Consider the following 12,748-nt stretch of genomic DNA (forward strand, 5'->3'; position numbering starts at 1 on the left):
ATCCGATAAAAAATTTGCCGATAATATCGTGCATCCCTTGAACGCATTCTGATCAGAATGATTTTAATCAATTTAAAGAAAATTTTCACCTGTAAACATAGCCTGTGAATGAGATGCTGGTTTATTACTCATTAGTGCTAAACATTGTTGATCTGTGTCACTGTCTGTTACCAATACACACACGAGTCTGCAATAGTCTGAAGAAGTGGAGGCCACTTAAAAGTAATTAGCAGTGTGGGATGTCCGTGTACCTGCCATCAACAGCAAGCTTCTGATATCATTAACCTTTATCACGGCTTGACATTTCATTATTCCAGTCAGTTGCTTTACTAAGTACAACTTCAGAATCATTTCCATTTTTCCCTTTTTTTTTTAATTTCAGACAGACAAACTTGCACTTTAATAGCTGTGACACATTGCAGCTTGATATTTAACATTATTATTTAAATTTCTATAGTGCTCTACAATAATTATGCACTGTGTTAAGATGTTAAAATTAGCACACATTAGCTACTAATTCATTAAATTCAATAACACAGCACTCACATTTGTATGCATTTACTCATCATTTATATAATAACATTCATTCCCCATGTTTAAATGTGCAAAACCCATTGTGGGTTCCCATAATGTAGTTTCCTTCAACACATGTGACATCACAGTCACATGTTGTGACTTAAACTCATTTTCATTATTCTATTTCTAAGTTGAGAGAACAAACAAACAAAAACTAATTTAATTGGAGGCATATTTTGCCCAATAATGTCTTTGCCTGTTACTGAACGAAGAGAAAAGTGAATAAGGGAAAAAAAGAGGCTTAAACCTGTGCTTCCTTGAAAAGGTAATTCAAAAAATCATTTTACAGTGATCAAAGAATACCAACGTAGAGACCTTGGTTCACAAGAGGAGATTTTTGCAATATAGGGAAATGTGGATTTCTTATGTTATGACTCAGAAGGAAGTCCTTTGATTTTTTTTTATTACTAATAAAAATGTAATGTTGATTGAGAGAAAATAATAATGACGTATACTCTGCTTGACCCTTGAAGACTGATGACGCTGGGACTTTTTTTGTGGACATTGAGCTCCTCTTTTCCAGTTTGGTAAACTGAACGCACACATAGCAAGAGAGAGACACAGAGGGAGAGAGAGAGAGATATTCTAGACAGACGCTGACATCTTATACACAACATGCCTGTTATCATGGCGCCCAACCCATTAACCCCTGACCAATCGAATAACAGGCATGGGGTAGTTGCTGAGCGATGAGGACGGCCTGTCTACCATCAGGTTACCCGATAGCTTAAATTGCGGGTGATCAATCAATCACTGTGGTGACGTATTTTCTCCATCGCTCGTCGCACGCCTGATCCACGGTCTTAGTAACGGATCCCTGCAGTACTGTATATTCAGGTCAGATTTCCAAAAAACTCACCACCACATTTTGGCCCTTTTGTGTAGACGTTGATAAATTAGTATTTTGAAGAGAGCAAAGAGTAAACTTTTAGAAATGGCTGCTACGGTGGATCAAAGTCATTCATCACTGCATCCGTGAGCTAAACCCAGACAAAACAATTCAAAGGCACTTGTTTTAAAATTGTCAGGAAGCCTTCAAATGGACCTGAACAAGATGGAGAGAGAGCGAGAGAGGGAGGACAGCTTAAATATCCTCCTCGAAACACATTATCTGCTTCTTCACTCACACCTGTCCGCCAGCATTTCAAATGAAAGCATATTTCCCCTGACTGAATCAAAAACTTCAGGTTTCCTGTGGCAAATGAAGACGAACACAGTGCGAAGCTGGGAGTTTCCAAACACCTTCCTCCAGCTCAGAGGGACCAAAATCTGTCTCTCTAAATACAGCATCATCAATGCTGTACGCAACAGCATGTTCCTTTTTCTTCTCTTTCAAGTCTCCCTGCACAACAGACACAATTATGCAGCCGGTATAGGAATTTACACGCCTAATACATTTACATTAGAAGCTGAGAAACAAGCACCTGGACTATCATGGCCAACTTAATCCGGAAGATTTAATTTCCGCTGCTCTGTTCAATCTGGAACCAACAGAAAATGTCGGTTGTGCCATTCCTCTGACACCACAGGATTTTTTTTACGCCATCGAGAGGATCCCTGGCATACAAATATAGCTGCAATACCCCCGAGGGAAGACGCCTCTTGACGAACCCAAATTCTCCCCATAAATCTCCCTGACTCACCCGGGGAGGCTCTCTAAGCGGGTGATGGAGTGTGTGCGTGTGTGCACGTCTGTAGTTGTTGGAGTGTGCGAGACGGGGCCAAAAGGTTTTAATTGAACACAACAGCTCTCAAAGGATTGATGGTCTTTTGTGGCGAGGCCAAGGACTATTCATAACTATTCATAACTATTCATATCCAGCGTGGATGGGGCCTCCCAAGGCTGTGCAACGGAATATATGGAGAGTCCAAAAGCCTAACTCATGCATGGGAGTAAGCAGATCCTCGTCTGATGATGATGATGATGCTAGTCTGCGACACACTTGAGAAGACTTGGAAGGATACTGGATTAGCTCCACCACTGAGATTAATCACAGTGGTTTGGGTGGCGATCCATCGCGTGATATTTATTTGTGTTTAGGTGGGTTGTAATAATTTTAGGGGCACCCAGCGAGGATTTTATGATCCCATATAGAGCCAACAAATCACCCTTATTGTTAACCTTGCAGAGAAGGAAACGGCAGGACAGCCCCCACATGATAAATATACCCTTAAAAACACCAGTCCTATTCATTACACACACTTCCTCGATTTCAGTTGGGCTCTAACATGAGTTCATGTCAGCTGCACTTCAAATGCATGGGATAATGTAATCACATTACCAGCAGACATGCTTGTAGAGCAGCTGCCAGAATCAGGAGACTGCAGATTAAATAAAGGCATAATCACACACACACACACACACACACATCTTCTACTCTGTCCCATCTTATCCTTTTAACCCTTGTCTCCGCCCTCCTCCTCAAAAAAAACAGCCCATCACTCACGTCCCATTTGTTATTCCCCTCTCTGACACGCTGCAGTTGACACAAAGACAAAATGACAGGATAGATAAATATTTACACCCAGCATCAGAGGCCACACCAGTCTCCAGTCTGCCGCCGCTCAACGTTACAGCTCGTACAGAGAGCTGCCGGGCCGGCAATGATGGCAACATGTGGAACCAATTCTGAGACATGAATGGTTTTTCTGTGAATGGCGCAAATAGTGGGTGGCAGTAAGCGCTTACAGAAATGGCAGCACCATTTCACACCAAATGCTGCCTCGTGGTAATTGGCAGCACAAGAATGGCAATTCGTTGGTCGAGTTAAGCCCACGAAAATAATTTTTTTTTGGAGTGATCCAAAAAGAAACAAACGCCTGCTGAGTTTGAGGAAACCTAAAGACAAAAGCAACGTTGGTGTAAGACCTTCAAACACGACTCCGCGCTCAAGGGTTTCTCTCCATTATTGTTCTTCGGAGAAAGAAAAAGAAAAAAAAACATGCACGTTTTACAGCTGAAGGTCCTACAACTCAAATTAACGTGGCGGTTTTGTGGCCTGGGGGCAGCAAAGTGAATCATGCAAAAAGAAACCACTGTGAAGCCACAAATAAATGTGCAATAAAACATTTAAATCTGTGTATTTTGGAGCCTCTGGTTAAAAGGGTGTATACAAATCCAAAAATAAGAACAGGCCCTTTTTCATTTCTTTGGCAGCTTGTCGGGCATTAAAGTAAAACATGGCTGCAACGTAGCTGACCTTGGACATGAATAGAGCAGGTTTAATGTTTCGGAATTTCAGCTTTAAAGACCTTTGAGGGTGTTAAATTTGTAAGAATCATCCCCAAATGGCCAGTTATAAGGTCCGTGATACTAGTTGTTGCCTGTTGCGTTTATGAATGCTATGAGGCCATTTGTTTGTTTCCGTGGTTTCACTCCGCTCTCTCTCTAACGACGTGTTAGCCGTTCAGGGATGATAAAAGCTGAGTTCCGTCTGAGGTTGTAAAACTCAAGTCTGCCTGTTGCACTCCTCAGAGACGTGGCCCTTGGCTCGGCCTGTGCAGGCATTGTTTACACAGCAGTGTATAACCTCTTCAAGGCTTCAAGACAACACACAGGAACCCTTTGTGAAATGCCACACTTAATTAATCGGCATTATTTGAACTTTGAACTAACGTTGCATATACAGGAATATCATCTCGGAATGCAAACACAATTTTTTCCATCAACACTCCGACTAAAATAATAGTAATAATTATCCTGTAAATGACACATTGACATTCCACCTCTGCTGCAGCTATACTCAGACCTGTTTTCATGAACGCGAACACCTCTGGGGCAAACATTTGGAGCATTTTGGAGCAATCTGAAACCCGACATTTCTGAAACCACCATAGAAAGCAGAAAACAGTCTTTAGACTTCAGCATCCTTGCACCACAGTAGCAGTTCTGTCAGCCAAGTGTTGTGCCAAGACAGAAAACCACTAGTGGGGTCAGACCTACAGTATGTGGGGCACACCCATCCACAGTCAGGCCACAATCACATAGAGCCAAAGACTGTGACCGGAACACTCTCATTCAACCCTTGACCTTGGCTTCTCATGACAACAAGCCACGCTCTGCATTGTTTAACTCCTTTTCTGCCAGACCAGAGTCTGTGGGCTGTTTCTGCAGGTTGAACAATGGCAATAGAGTGGCTGCAGATTCACTTTGTAATCGCTTAGAAAAGCAGAATCACTCAACACAGATTTCTTCGAAGTATGGTTTGTTTACCACTGCTTCCAGTGTTCTACGCCAAGCTCAGTGACTACTTTCTGTAATTTCATCCTGAGAGAGAAAAATCGAGAAGAAGGCATATTTCCTTTAAATAATTGTACACTTCAGTACTGTAGAACTCAAACTGCTGTTCTGTTCATAGGACCGTGTACGTCCAGAACATTCAGAACTGCCCAGTGTCAAGTGGTGAGTGTTGTATTGTTGTGATCCACAAGTGTAAACCTAGTGTTTGTCGTGCTCTCATGCATGGTTGCAGATGACACGTTCACATTCTTCATAACCAGGGATTACGCTATATTACAAGGAGCACAATGACTCATGAATACAATGATAATAGGTCTAAGGTTTCTCTTCTCTAAGTGTATGTGTGTGCATGCCGTGCAATGACTCACAGCTTTTTTGCCATTTTTTGAGAGAAAAGGAAGGTCTATAATTTGTTAGTCTGCAAAAGCTTTGTATACTGTGCAACTCGGAGATTTGTTTGAAGTGTTCAAGTATATAATTAGTCAATGAAAGAAACTGAATGAAAATGGGATTTAGCAGCTGCTCTGCTAATTCTTGTCCATTAGGATGGAACAAAGTTAATATAATAATAAACCTTTGATTCAAAAGGAACCTTTTTGTGTTCCCACATGACAACAAGAAAAACATCCAGTCATCTGCGGTGTGCCCGAGCTTTATGAGCAGGGGAACTTCACTGAAGTGGAGGTGGTAAACAAGCTCGTAGAAAACTTTGAGTGAACTTTTAGGGAACAATGAACTTAACAAGCCAATGAAATGTATTTATGCACACAGTGTATGTTTCTGCTTCACTGAAATCTAATTCTCAGGAGAAATGCTTCCACCTTTTTATCGTTTGAATTCATGCGTGTGGCAGTGAGCGCTGTGGTTCACACTGAAACCTAACACTCCCAAAAGAGTACGAACGCAAACTCAAACACTAGTGGCATGACAGAGTGCAATTCGGAGTGAGTTGAACCGTGAAATTTCATCCAGGTGTCAGCCACTATGACTCAAGAACCAACAGTAGCACAACAGTGTGATCTGAGAATGTTGATAATAGGTCAACCTCCTGCCAAATGCAGGAGGAAAATCAGGTGACGGTCGTGCTATTTTTGATTCTCACGGGAAATCCAGTGGGAATAGACTGATCAACAGCATCCCATTACTGACATTAGCAAGCCACAGAGACTTGTGAATGACGAATGTAAACGCATATCTCTGGGAATTTGGAAGGTGAAGCACTGGAAACATAAGACAAAGACACCATGTGTGTCTGGGAAACCTTGACACGCATATTTTAAGATTTACCGTGACCTACACTTCATGATAATATCATTATCTCAGGTGAACAAAAGAGAATCATCACGTTGGTAACATTTATTGCAGTATTACACAATCCTTTGGTAACTGTATATCCAGCAGACATTAACTGTTTAATGTTGGCCACAGTGTCAGGCTTTTAAAATCCATGTTTTAGGGAATTAACTACTACTGAATCAAAATGTAGTTTATTAGCTCAGGGAGGAACACGGCCTCAAGCTTCAGGCTCCTGGAGATCATTAATGAAGACTTTCTCTTTGCTGTGATTCCAGCAGTGACATTTAAGAGTACTTACTGTACTACTACGACTACTAAAATATGTCTCCATTGAAGCAGAGTCTTTAAACCGAGCACCCCTCTGCTTTGAGGCCATTGGAACATAACAACTGATCAGTGAGACCAAAAAGCACTGTAACCACAGACAGTGAAGCTGCCGAGTCCCTTCCTCTTCCTCTCAGTAGCCTTTGTGTTAGTGACCCATGTCTGATTGCTTAGTGAAATCTCAACCGTCTTTATCAATGCGCCTATATTTCAACCAAAGCATTAAGCCACCGGAGCTTAATGGGCCATTCTGGTACATTAGAGAACACAAACGCATTGACCACAGCTGACCTGCTGGCTGCTGTGTGGTCCTCCTGCCCAGAAAGCACAAGGTGAGAACGTTTCGCGTCAGCTAAGCAGTTAGTCATCATCATTGCACTCAATTAGCGCAGAGGGAAAAGTGCCACGGTCACTAAGGGTGAATACTGGGGAAATACACAAAGTAAAAAAACCAAAAAAACACGGGAGGGTAGAAAGGACTTGTGCAGGGCAGTTACTGGAGATACGAGCAGTGACCTTGGTCCTCACAGTGAACTTCATCTTAGACAGAATGCTTTATGATTAACTGACCGAGCGTCTTCTGGATTGAATACAGCTCAATGACATTTGATAGTGTGTTTTGACAAATTTGATTGAATTTCATTACAGTTTAGTTGCTCAAATGCAATGTAAGAGAAAGGCTAAGGACAATGAAATCTGATGCAGTGTATACTGTGTCTAAAAAAGAAAAAGAAAAAGGCAGAGCCGTGAAGTAAAGGCAAGCAAGGTTGTCTGCTTTTGTGTCATCAGGGAAGGAACAAAGACGGACAAAGAAAAGGAGAGAAAAGGAAGGAAGGGGAAAAATGTTGCCTCCATTATCACTTTAGAAAAAAAGAAAAAGAAAACCTTCACTATTGCTGCCCTGAAATTGCAGCTGTATCTCAGAATTCATTAGCTGTGGTTGGTAACCTAAAGTTATGCTATATCACCTTATTCATTTTAGTAGGAGTCTAATAAAATGAGCCTTAAATGTGTCAAGACTGGAGGAAAAGTGTTCAGTTAGTACTTCAGCCACTGCAAGTTAGAGTTGGTTACTTCCCTCTGGAGTAGTTTTATTAATAGCAAAACAAAACCAACCTCTCAGCCTTTTGAATGCACAGTATTTAACACTGCATATAAACAGCACTTTAATATACATTTAACACACACACATATACATATATATATATCAAAAGCTTAATAGACCTGTTGTGACATAGCTACGATAAGCATTGTTTGTTTCAGGGGTCAATTCACATTAAAAATCCCGTTTGTTGATTATCTTGTTAATTTTCTTTCAGGGGCTTGTATTTTTCAGCTCAAGCTCTTTAAAATGTTTATAGTCTAAGCGTTAATATCTTTATATAGTGTACTTTTTTTGGTAATTATTTATTATCTTTACTATCTTTGCTGCTGTAACGATGTAAATTCCCCCACTGTGGGACAAATAAAGGACTATCTTATCTTAAGTGTCAACCACATATCTGTTGATCTTGATGGGGGACACTTACTTTTGACAAAATAAAGACGTTTACTTAACTCCATTTTGCACAAATACAATCCCGCAACCAGTGTGAGATTCATTAACAATCAGAAGCCATGAACTAACTACCACATAATCTCAACTCATTCTTTAACTGTTGGCCTTTTCGGTCATTCATTTGCTTGCAAAAACAAAGTGTGTCCAAGAATGTTTATGTCTCCTAGCAACTGTAAAAATGTCCTGATTAAACAGTCCAGAAACTGTCTATAGATGGTCCACAAATCAGACATGGTGAAGATTAAAGATTGATGGAGGAAAGAACCCGATTAAGGTTAGAGTGAAGGACTGATGGAGGGAGAGATGGCTGGAGGATGAAAGGATGTCAAAGACAATGAGTGACATACAGAAAAGTTCCCATAATGATGGAGGGATATAAAAACTTAATGAGCTGTTATCTATGATGTCACCCTGTGTGTGTGTGTGTGTGTGTGTGTGTGTGAGTGTGTTTATTTGAACCCCTTACCTGAGTGTGGGACGAGTGGGTGTTCCGTCTTATGACAGGGTGATTCAGGCAGCAGCACTGGCCCTCTCCTACCGGCCACGCATGCAGGCCGCAGGACCAGCATGCACTGCAACAAGAGCAGTGCATGCTGGGTCAAAGGGCGTCCCATTGGGGCCTGAGCTTGGCTCACTTCTCCTCAGGCCTCAGGGGCCAAGACCATTGGAAAAACAAACCTGGAGAGATGGAGAGAGAGAGAAAAATAAAGGTTTGAACCAAAGGGTAATTTCACAAGCGGTTTAATCCACGGGCTGAAAAGCTTACACAAGATAGCACTACAATCTTTAAACATTTGCTCAGGGAGACAAAATGGAGCAAACATAAATCATGGCAAAGTGGGAACAAGGGACAGCGGTGCAAAGAAGACATAGTGTAACAGATTGAGTGAGGGGGGGGGACTGCTCCCAGAGACCTCTCACCTCCAACACCTGCTGCATGAATGAGACACAAACACCTAATGACTGTGTTTGTGTGAACCTCTGATATCTCGGATTAAATCCCTGTGAGCGTATCTTTGTTCCCACTGCAACAGAAACCCATTGTATGTTATGATGTGTTTTTCATTATTAACAGTCTGCGCCTTGTGTCAATTAAATCCTATAGCTGCTGCAAATCTGACACTTTATATTTGTATTCATACCAGTTTCCTCAAATTGCTGGACATTATACTGTTGCACTTACAGCAAATTCATTTTTCCTGGAAAAGTAATTTGCTGCAAGAAAATCAAAGCAGCTTGCGCAAACCAATTGTACATAATTTCTTATTTTGTGGGGCTGAATTGACGAGCAGTCTAGACCCTCATTACTTTTTAATCATTTATGTCATTCTATTACCAGAAATGATTCACACTGTGCACAACAAAAGAATAAGCCTCAGTGACTGTATGTGTGGTGGAGTGAGTACAGATTTGGAATGACTTAGCTGCAAATGTTTGTAATGACAGTTTGTTTTTGTGTTCGCAGTTTTCATTTCTGGAAATGTATTCTGTAGCTGATCCTGTGGAACATTTACGGTATTCTATTACATGGGAGATGGGCTTCTCATTTGTTGTCCACACGGTGGAAAAAAAACGTTTCGTGAACAAAAAACAGAACGATCCTTCCTCCATGACAGATCTGATTTAGTATGAATGGTTAACACACAATCATATTTTTTTTTGTGGGAAGAAAGAAAAAGCTAAGCTAAAAAATTAAAAGGTGGTGATTATTTGCTCCCTTCAAACAGACCTAATTTTCACCTCTCCAGGATAACACAACACACCTCGAATGGAAAGTTTATTATTGGAGCTTTGATGTAATTCACTGAAAGTCCAATGTATAAATGCACAGGCAGTGGGGGATGTGTGGATTGCCTTCACCCACAGAGTAATGTAAAACACCTGTCATCCACAGCAGGAAAAGTGACAGCCACTGCCAGTCGCCTCTCTCTGTTCCCTTTCCCTTTCGTCTTCATGATTCACACGTCAGCTTCTGTTCTCATTTCGCTTTAGTCACTCTGTCGTTTTTACATGTCACTTTTCTTTGTCTGCCACTTTCCTTGACAGTCTCAAACTATTTTTCCCGACCAAAAAAGCCATTTTTACCTGTTGCGACTGAAAGTGAGCAAGTCAATTTCCCCGGGTCGTCTCTCAGCAAGCACATTCTTCCTGTCATCTTTCATACAGTCTTAAGCTTTTATGTCTGCATTCACTTAACCGAAGTGAAGCCTTTGTGTGCTGGGCACAAAGGTGAGTTTTCCTTCGGGATTAAGACCAGTGCGGTTGTGTTTGCACGTGTGTTTGTGGTGTACGTGCACAAATATTTAAAAGGGCTGTGGGTATTCACACACTCCAACACACAGAGCCGTTCCATACACAGGAGCAGCAGCCAAGGCCAGGGGGTTTGTTGACCTTGCGCCCTCGGTTACACCTCTGCATATGACCCTCTGTCATCTCGTACACGCTCCTGCAGACGTGCACATGCAAAAAGCAGGTTCCATCATGTTATGTGTGTGGCTACTTCAAGCTAGTAAACATTTCATTTGCGGCAGAGCTTAATGTTAAAGGTGAACTGTGGAGTTTTCCAGCAAACAAACAGGAGTTATGGTTCTTATTCAGTGTTTCTCACCAGAGCAGACACTTTACATTGTTCACCTAAATGCCTGCTACTCAAATTTAGTTGGACTAACATGGCATTAAGAAAACCAAATGATGATGAAGTCCGACTAAAATCTGTGAAACCCAACTTAAAAACAGCGGCGTTTCAGTGTGTTGTTCAACATCCAAAACAGCGAGCCCTCACACAGTCATTGGAAAAGCACTAACATTACTAAACAGGATAAATGCACCAAAAAATGTAATAGGGCACATTTAATGACTTGAACTAATAACTGTATAATTGATGACTTGGCTTAATAAGGAAATTCGATTTTCATTAAATCCATTAAAATTCAATGTAATTTTTTTTTTACTGAACAATTAAAACAAAACATAGCAATTTGCATTTATAATGTCAGGTTCATATTACGAGTGAACCTTCATTGTGTTTGCCTTACTTTCAACATCTGGTTTAAACTGATCTCTAAATGTTTCCATTTCTGTATTTGCATGAAAATGAACCCTAATGAAAACCTTTTATTACCCAAACACTGGGGACCTTTAAAATCTAAGACACTGTAAATATTTATAAGTCATAAACAAGAGGAAATCCATATGCCACCTTAAAGACCCAGTGATGACCGGATTTATGCCGGCCCGTCATTTGCATCATGCTTTTTTTATGATTTAAATCCAAACCATTTGAACCGTTGTTCCATTCCTCTGAAGTGATCTCTGGTGGATCCTATTTTCTTTTTAGCACACAACAAGCCACTGACAGGTCCTGTGGGAGAAAACTGGAAGAGCTCTCTGTGCTGTTTGGTGGTCTCAACTCTAAATCATCTCCAGGGCATCAGTACAAGCCTCCCACTCCTGCTGCTCCTACTCCTTTCTCTCTCTTTTTCACTTCTATAAACATGGGCACACATGAGCACGTGCACACAGTGAAATCACCTTGGGACCAGGTGATGGATAATACCCAAGTACATTCAGGGCACAGAGCAGAAAAAACACCAAAGCCACACAAAAACTAAACATGGGATAAACGATGTTTTCATCTGAAATGCATGTGCAGAGCAGATGATATAGTTTAATACATTTTGCAAAGCAGGAGTGTCGAGCCCTGACATCCTTTTTCTGATGTTGGTGGCCATAAATACAAGAAACATACCAAACAACATTAGAATTTAGCATTGTCAAAGCAAACACATGCAACAAGCTTTAAGAAAATGGTGGAATCTAATCTTTGGTGAGGACATAATACTCTCCATACACTTGTGCTGCTTAGCCATCAGTTCAAGTAAACTGAAAGACGCAGTGTGTAAGAAATAGTGACATCTAATGGTGAGACTGTGGACTGTAACAAACAGAGAACTCCTCTGCTCCTCCCTCCATTTTCCAGGGAAATATGGGAGCCTATGCATAGCAGAAAACATGCTGATAAACATCTACATAGAGGCACAAGATGGTGGCCTTCATAAAGACCCTTGCCCAAAGTACATATAAAAAAGGCTTATTCTAAAGGCCCATTTGTCCAATCATGGGGGTAATACACAGTCAATAGTCTAATCAGTGAGGAAAATGACAAAAAAGCAACCTACAGCTGCAGTGCCCAATTTAAAACACCCGGCTTATCCCTGCAGCCAGAAAACACAGAGTGACTGCCAAGCGTTTGGCTTCTATCACTGTTCTGCAAACGCTGTGGTTTGATAAGAGGGGCTATCCGACGAAGTAAGTTGTCAAAAGTAGCTTTGTTTCAGTCTATTTCGGATCAAGCAAAAATAAAACCACCTCTCCAATGGTCGCTGCGTTTGTTGACCTTGGTACTCGGCACTGCCCTCTAGAGGAAGTATTCTGTAAATGATGAAGTATGCCAGGTAGTGACAGAAATAATGTTTGGGACGGACAGTCGGAAAATAGATGAAAATGGAGTATAAATGCGCCTTAAGGCTACGAAATCAAACCATTTTTTAAAGCATTTACACACTTGTGCAAACATACTTATAGGTATTCAATCTCTGCCAATAAAACCTCCTAAATGTGACCCACTGGACCTTTACTTCCCTTCTAAGCTCTAAAACACACACACACACACACACACGCACACTGCAATTTGTGAGTTAAGGTGTCAGCTAACTAATAAATGGAAATCTTCCTGCAGTGACGAGTGGAGAGAG

At 41.1% G+C, this 12,748-nt stretch overlaps 1 protein-coding gene across 4 annotated transcripts in view; it reads right to left on the reverse strand.

The window, feature by feature from the left end:
- sema5a (sema domain, seven thrombospondin repeats (type 1 and type 1-like), transmembrane domain (TM) and short cytoplasmic domain, (semaphorin) 5A) overlaps window positions 1–12,748 on the reverse strand; it is a 118,036-nt gene that overhangs the window by 78,201 nt on the left and 27,087 nt on the right. For all 4 annotated transcript variants that reach the window (XM_044031845.1, XM_044031820.1, XM_044031828.1 and 1 more), the window contains exon 2: window positions 8,461–8,672. In XM_044031845.1, the coding sequence (XP_043887780.1) occupies window positions 8,461–8,608 (148 nt within the window). In that variant the 5' untranslated portion in view covers window positions 8,609–8,672. The remainder of the gene's footprint in view (window positions 1–8,460; window positions 8,673–12,748) is intronic.

This window comes from Solea senegalensis, linkage group LG1 (genome assembly GCF_019176455.1).
Source record: "Solea senegalensis isolate Sse05_10M linkage group LG1, IFAPA_SoseM_1, whole genome shotgun sequence".
Taxonomy (NCBI): Eukaryota; Metazoa; Chordata; class Actinopteri; order Pleuronectiformes; family Soleidae; genus Solea; species Solea senegalensis.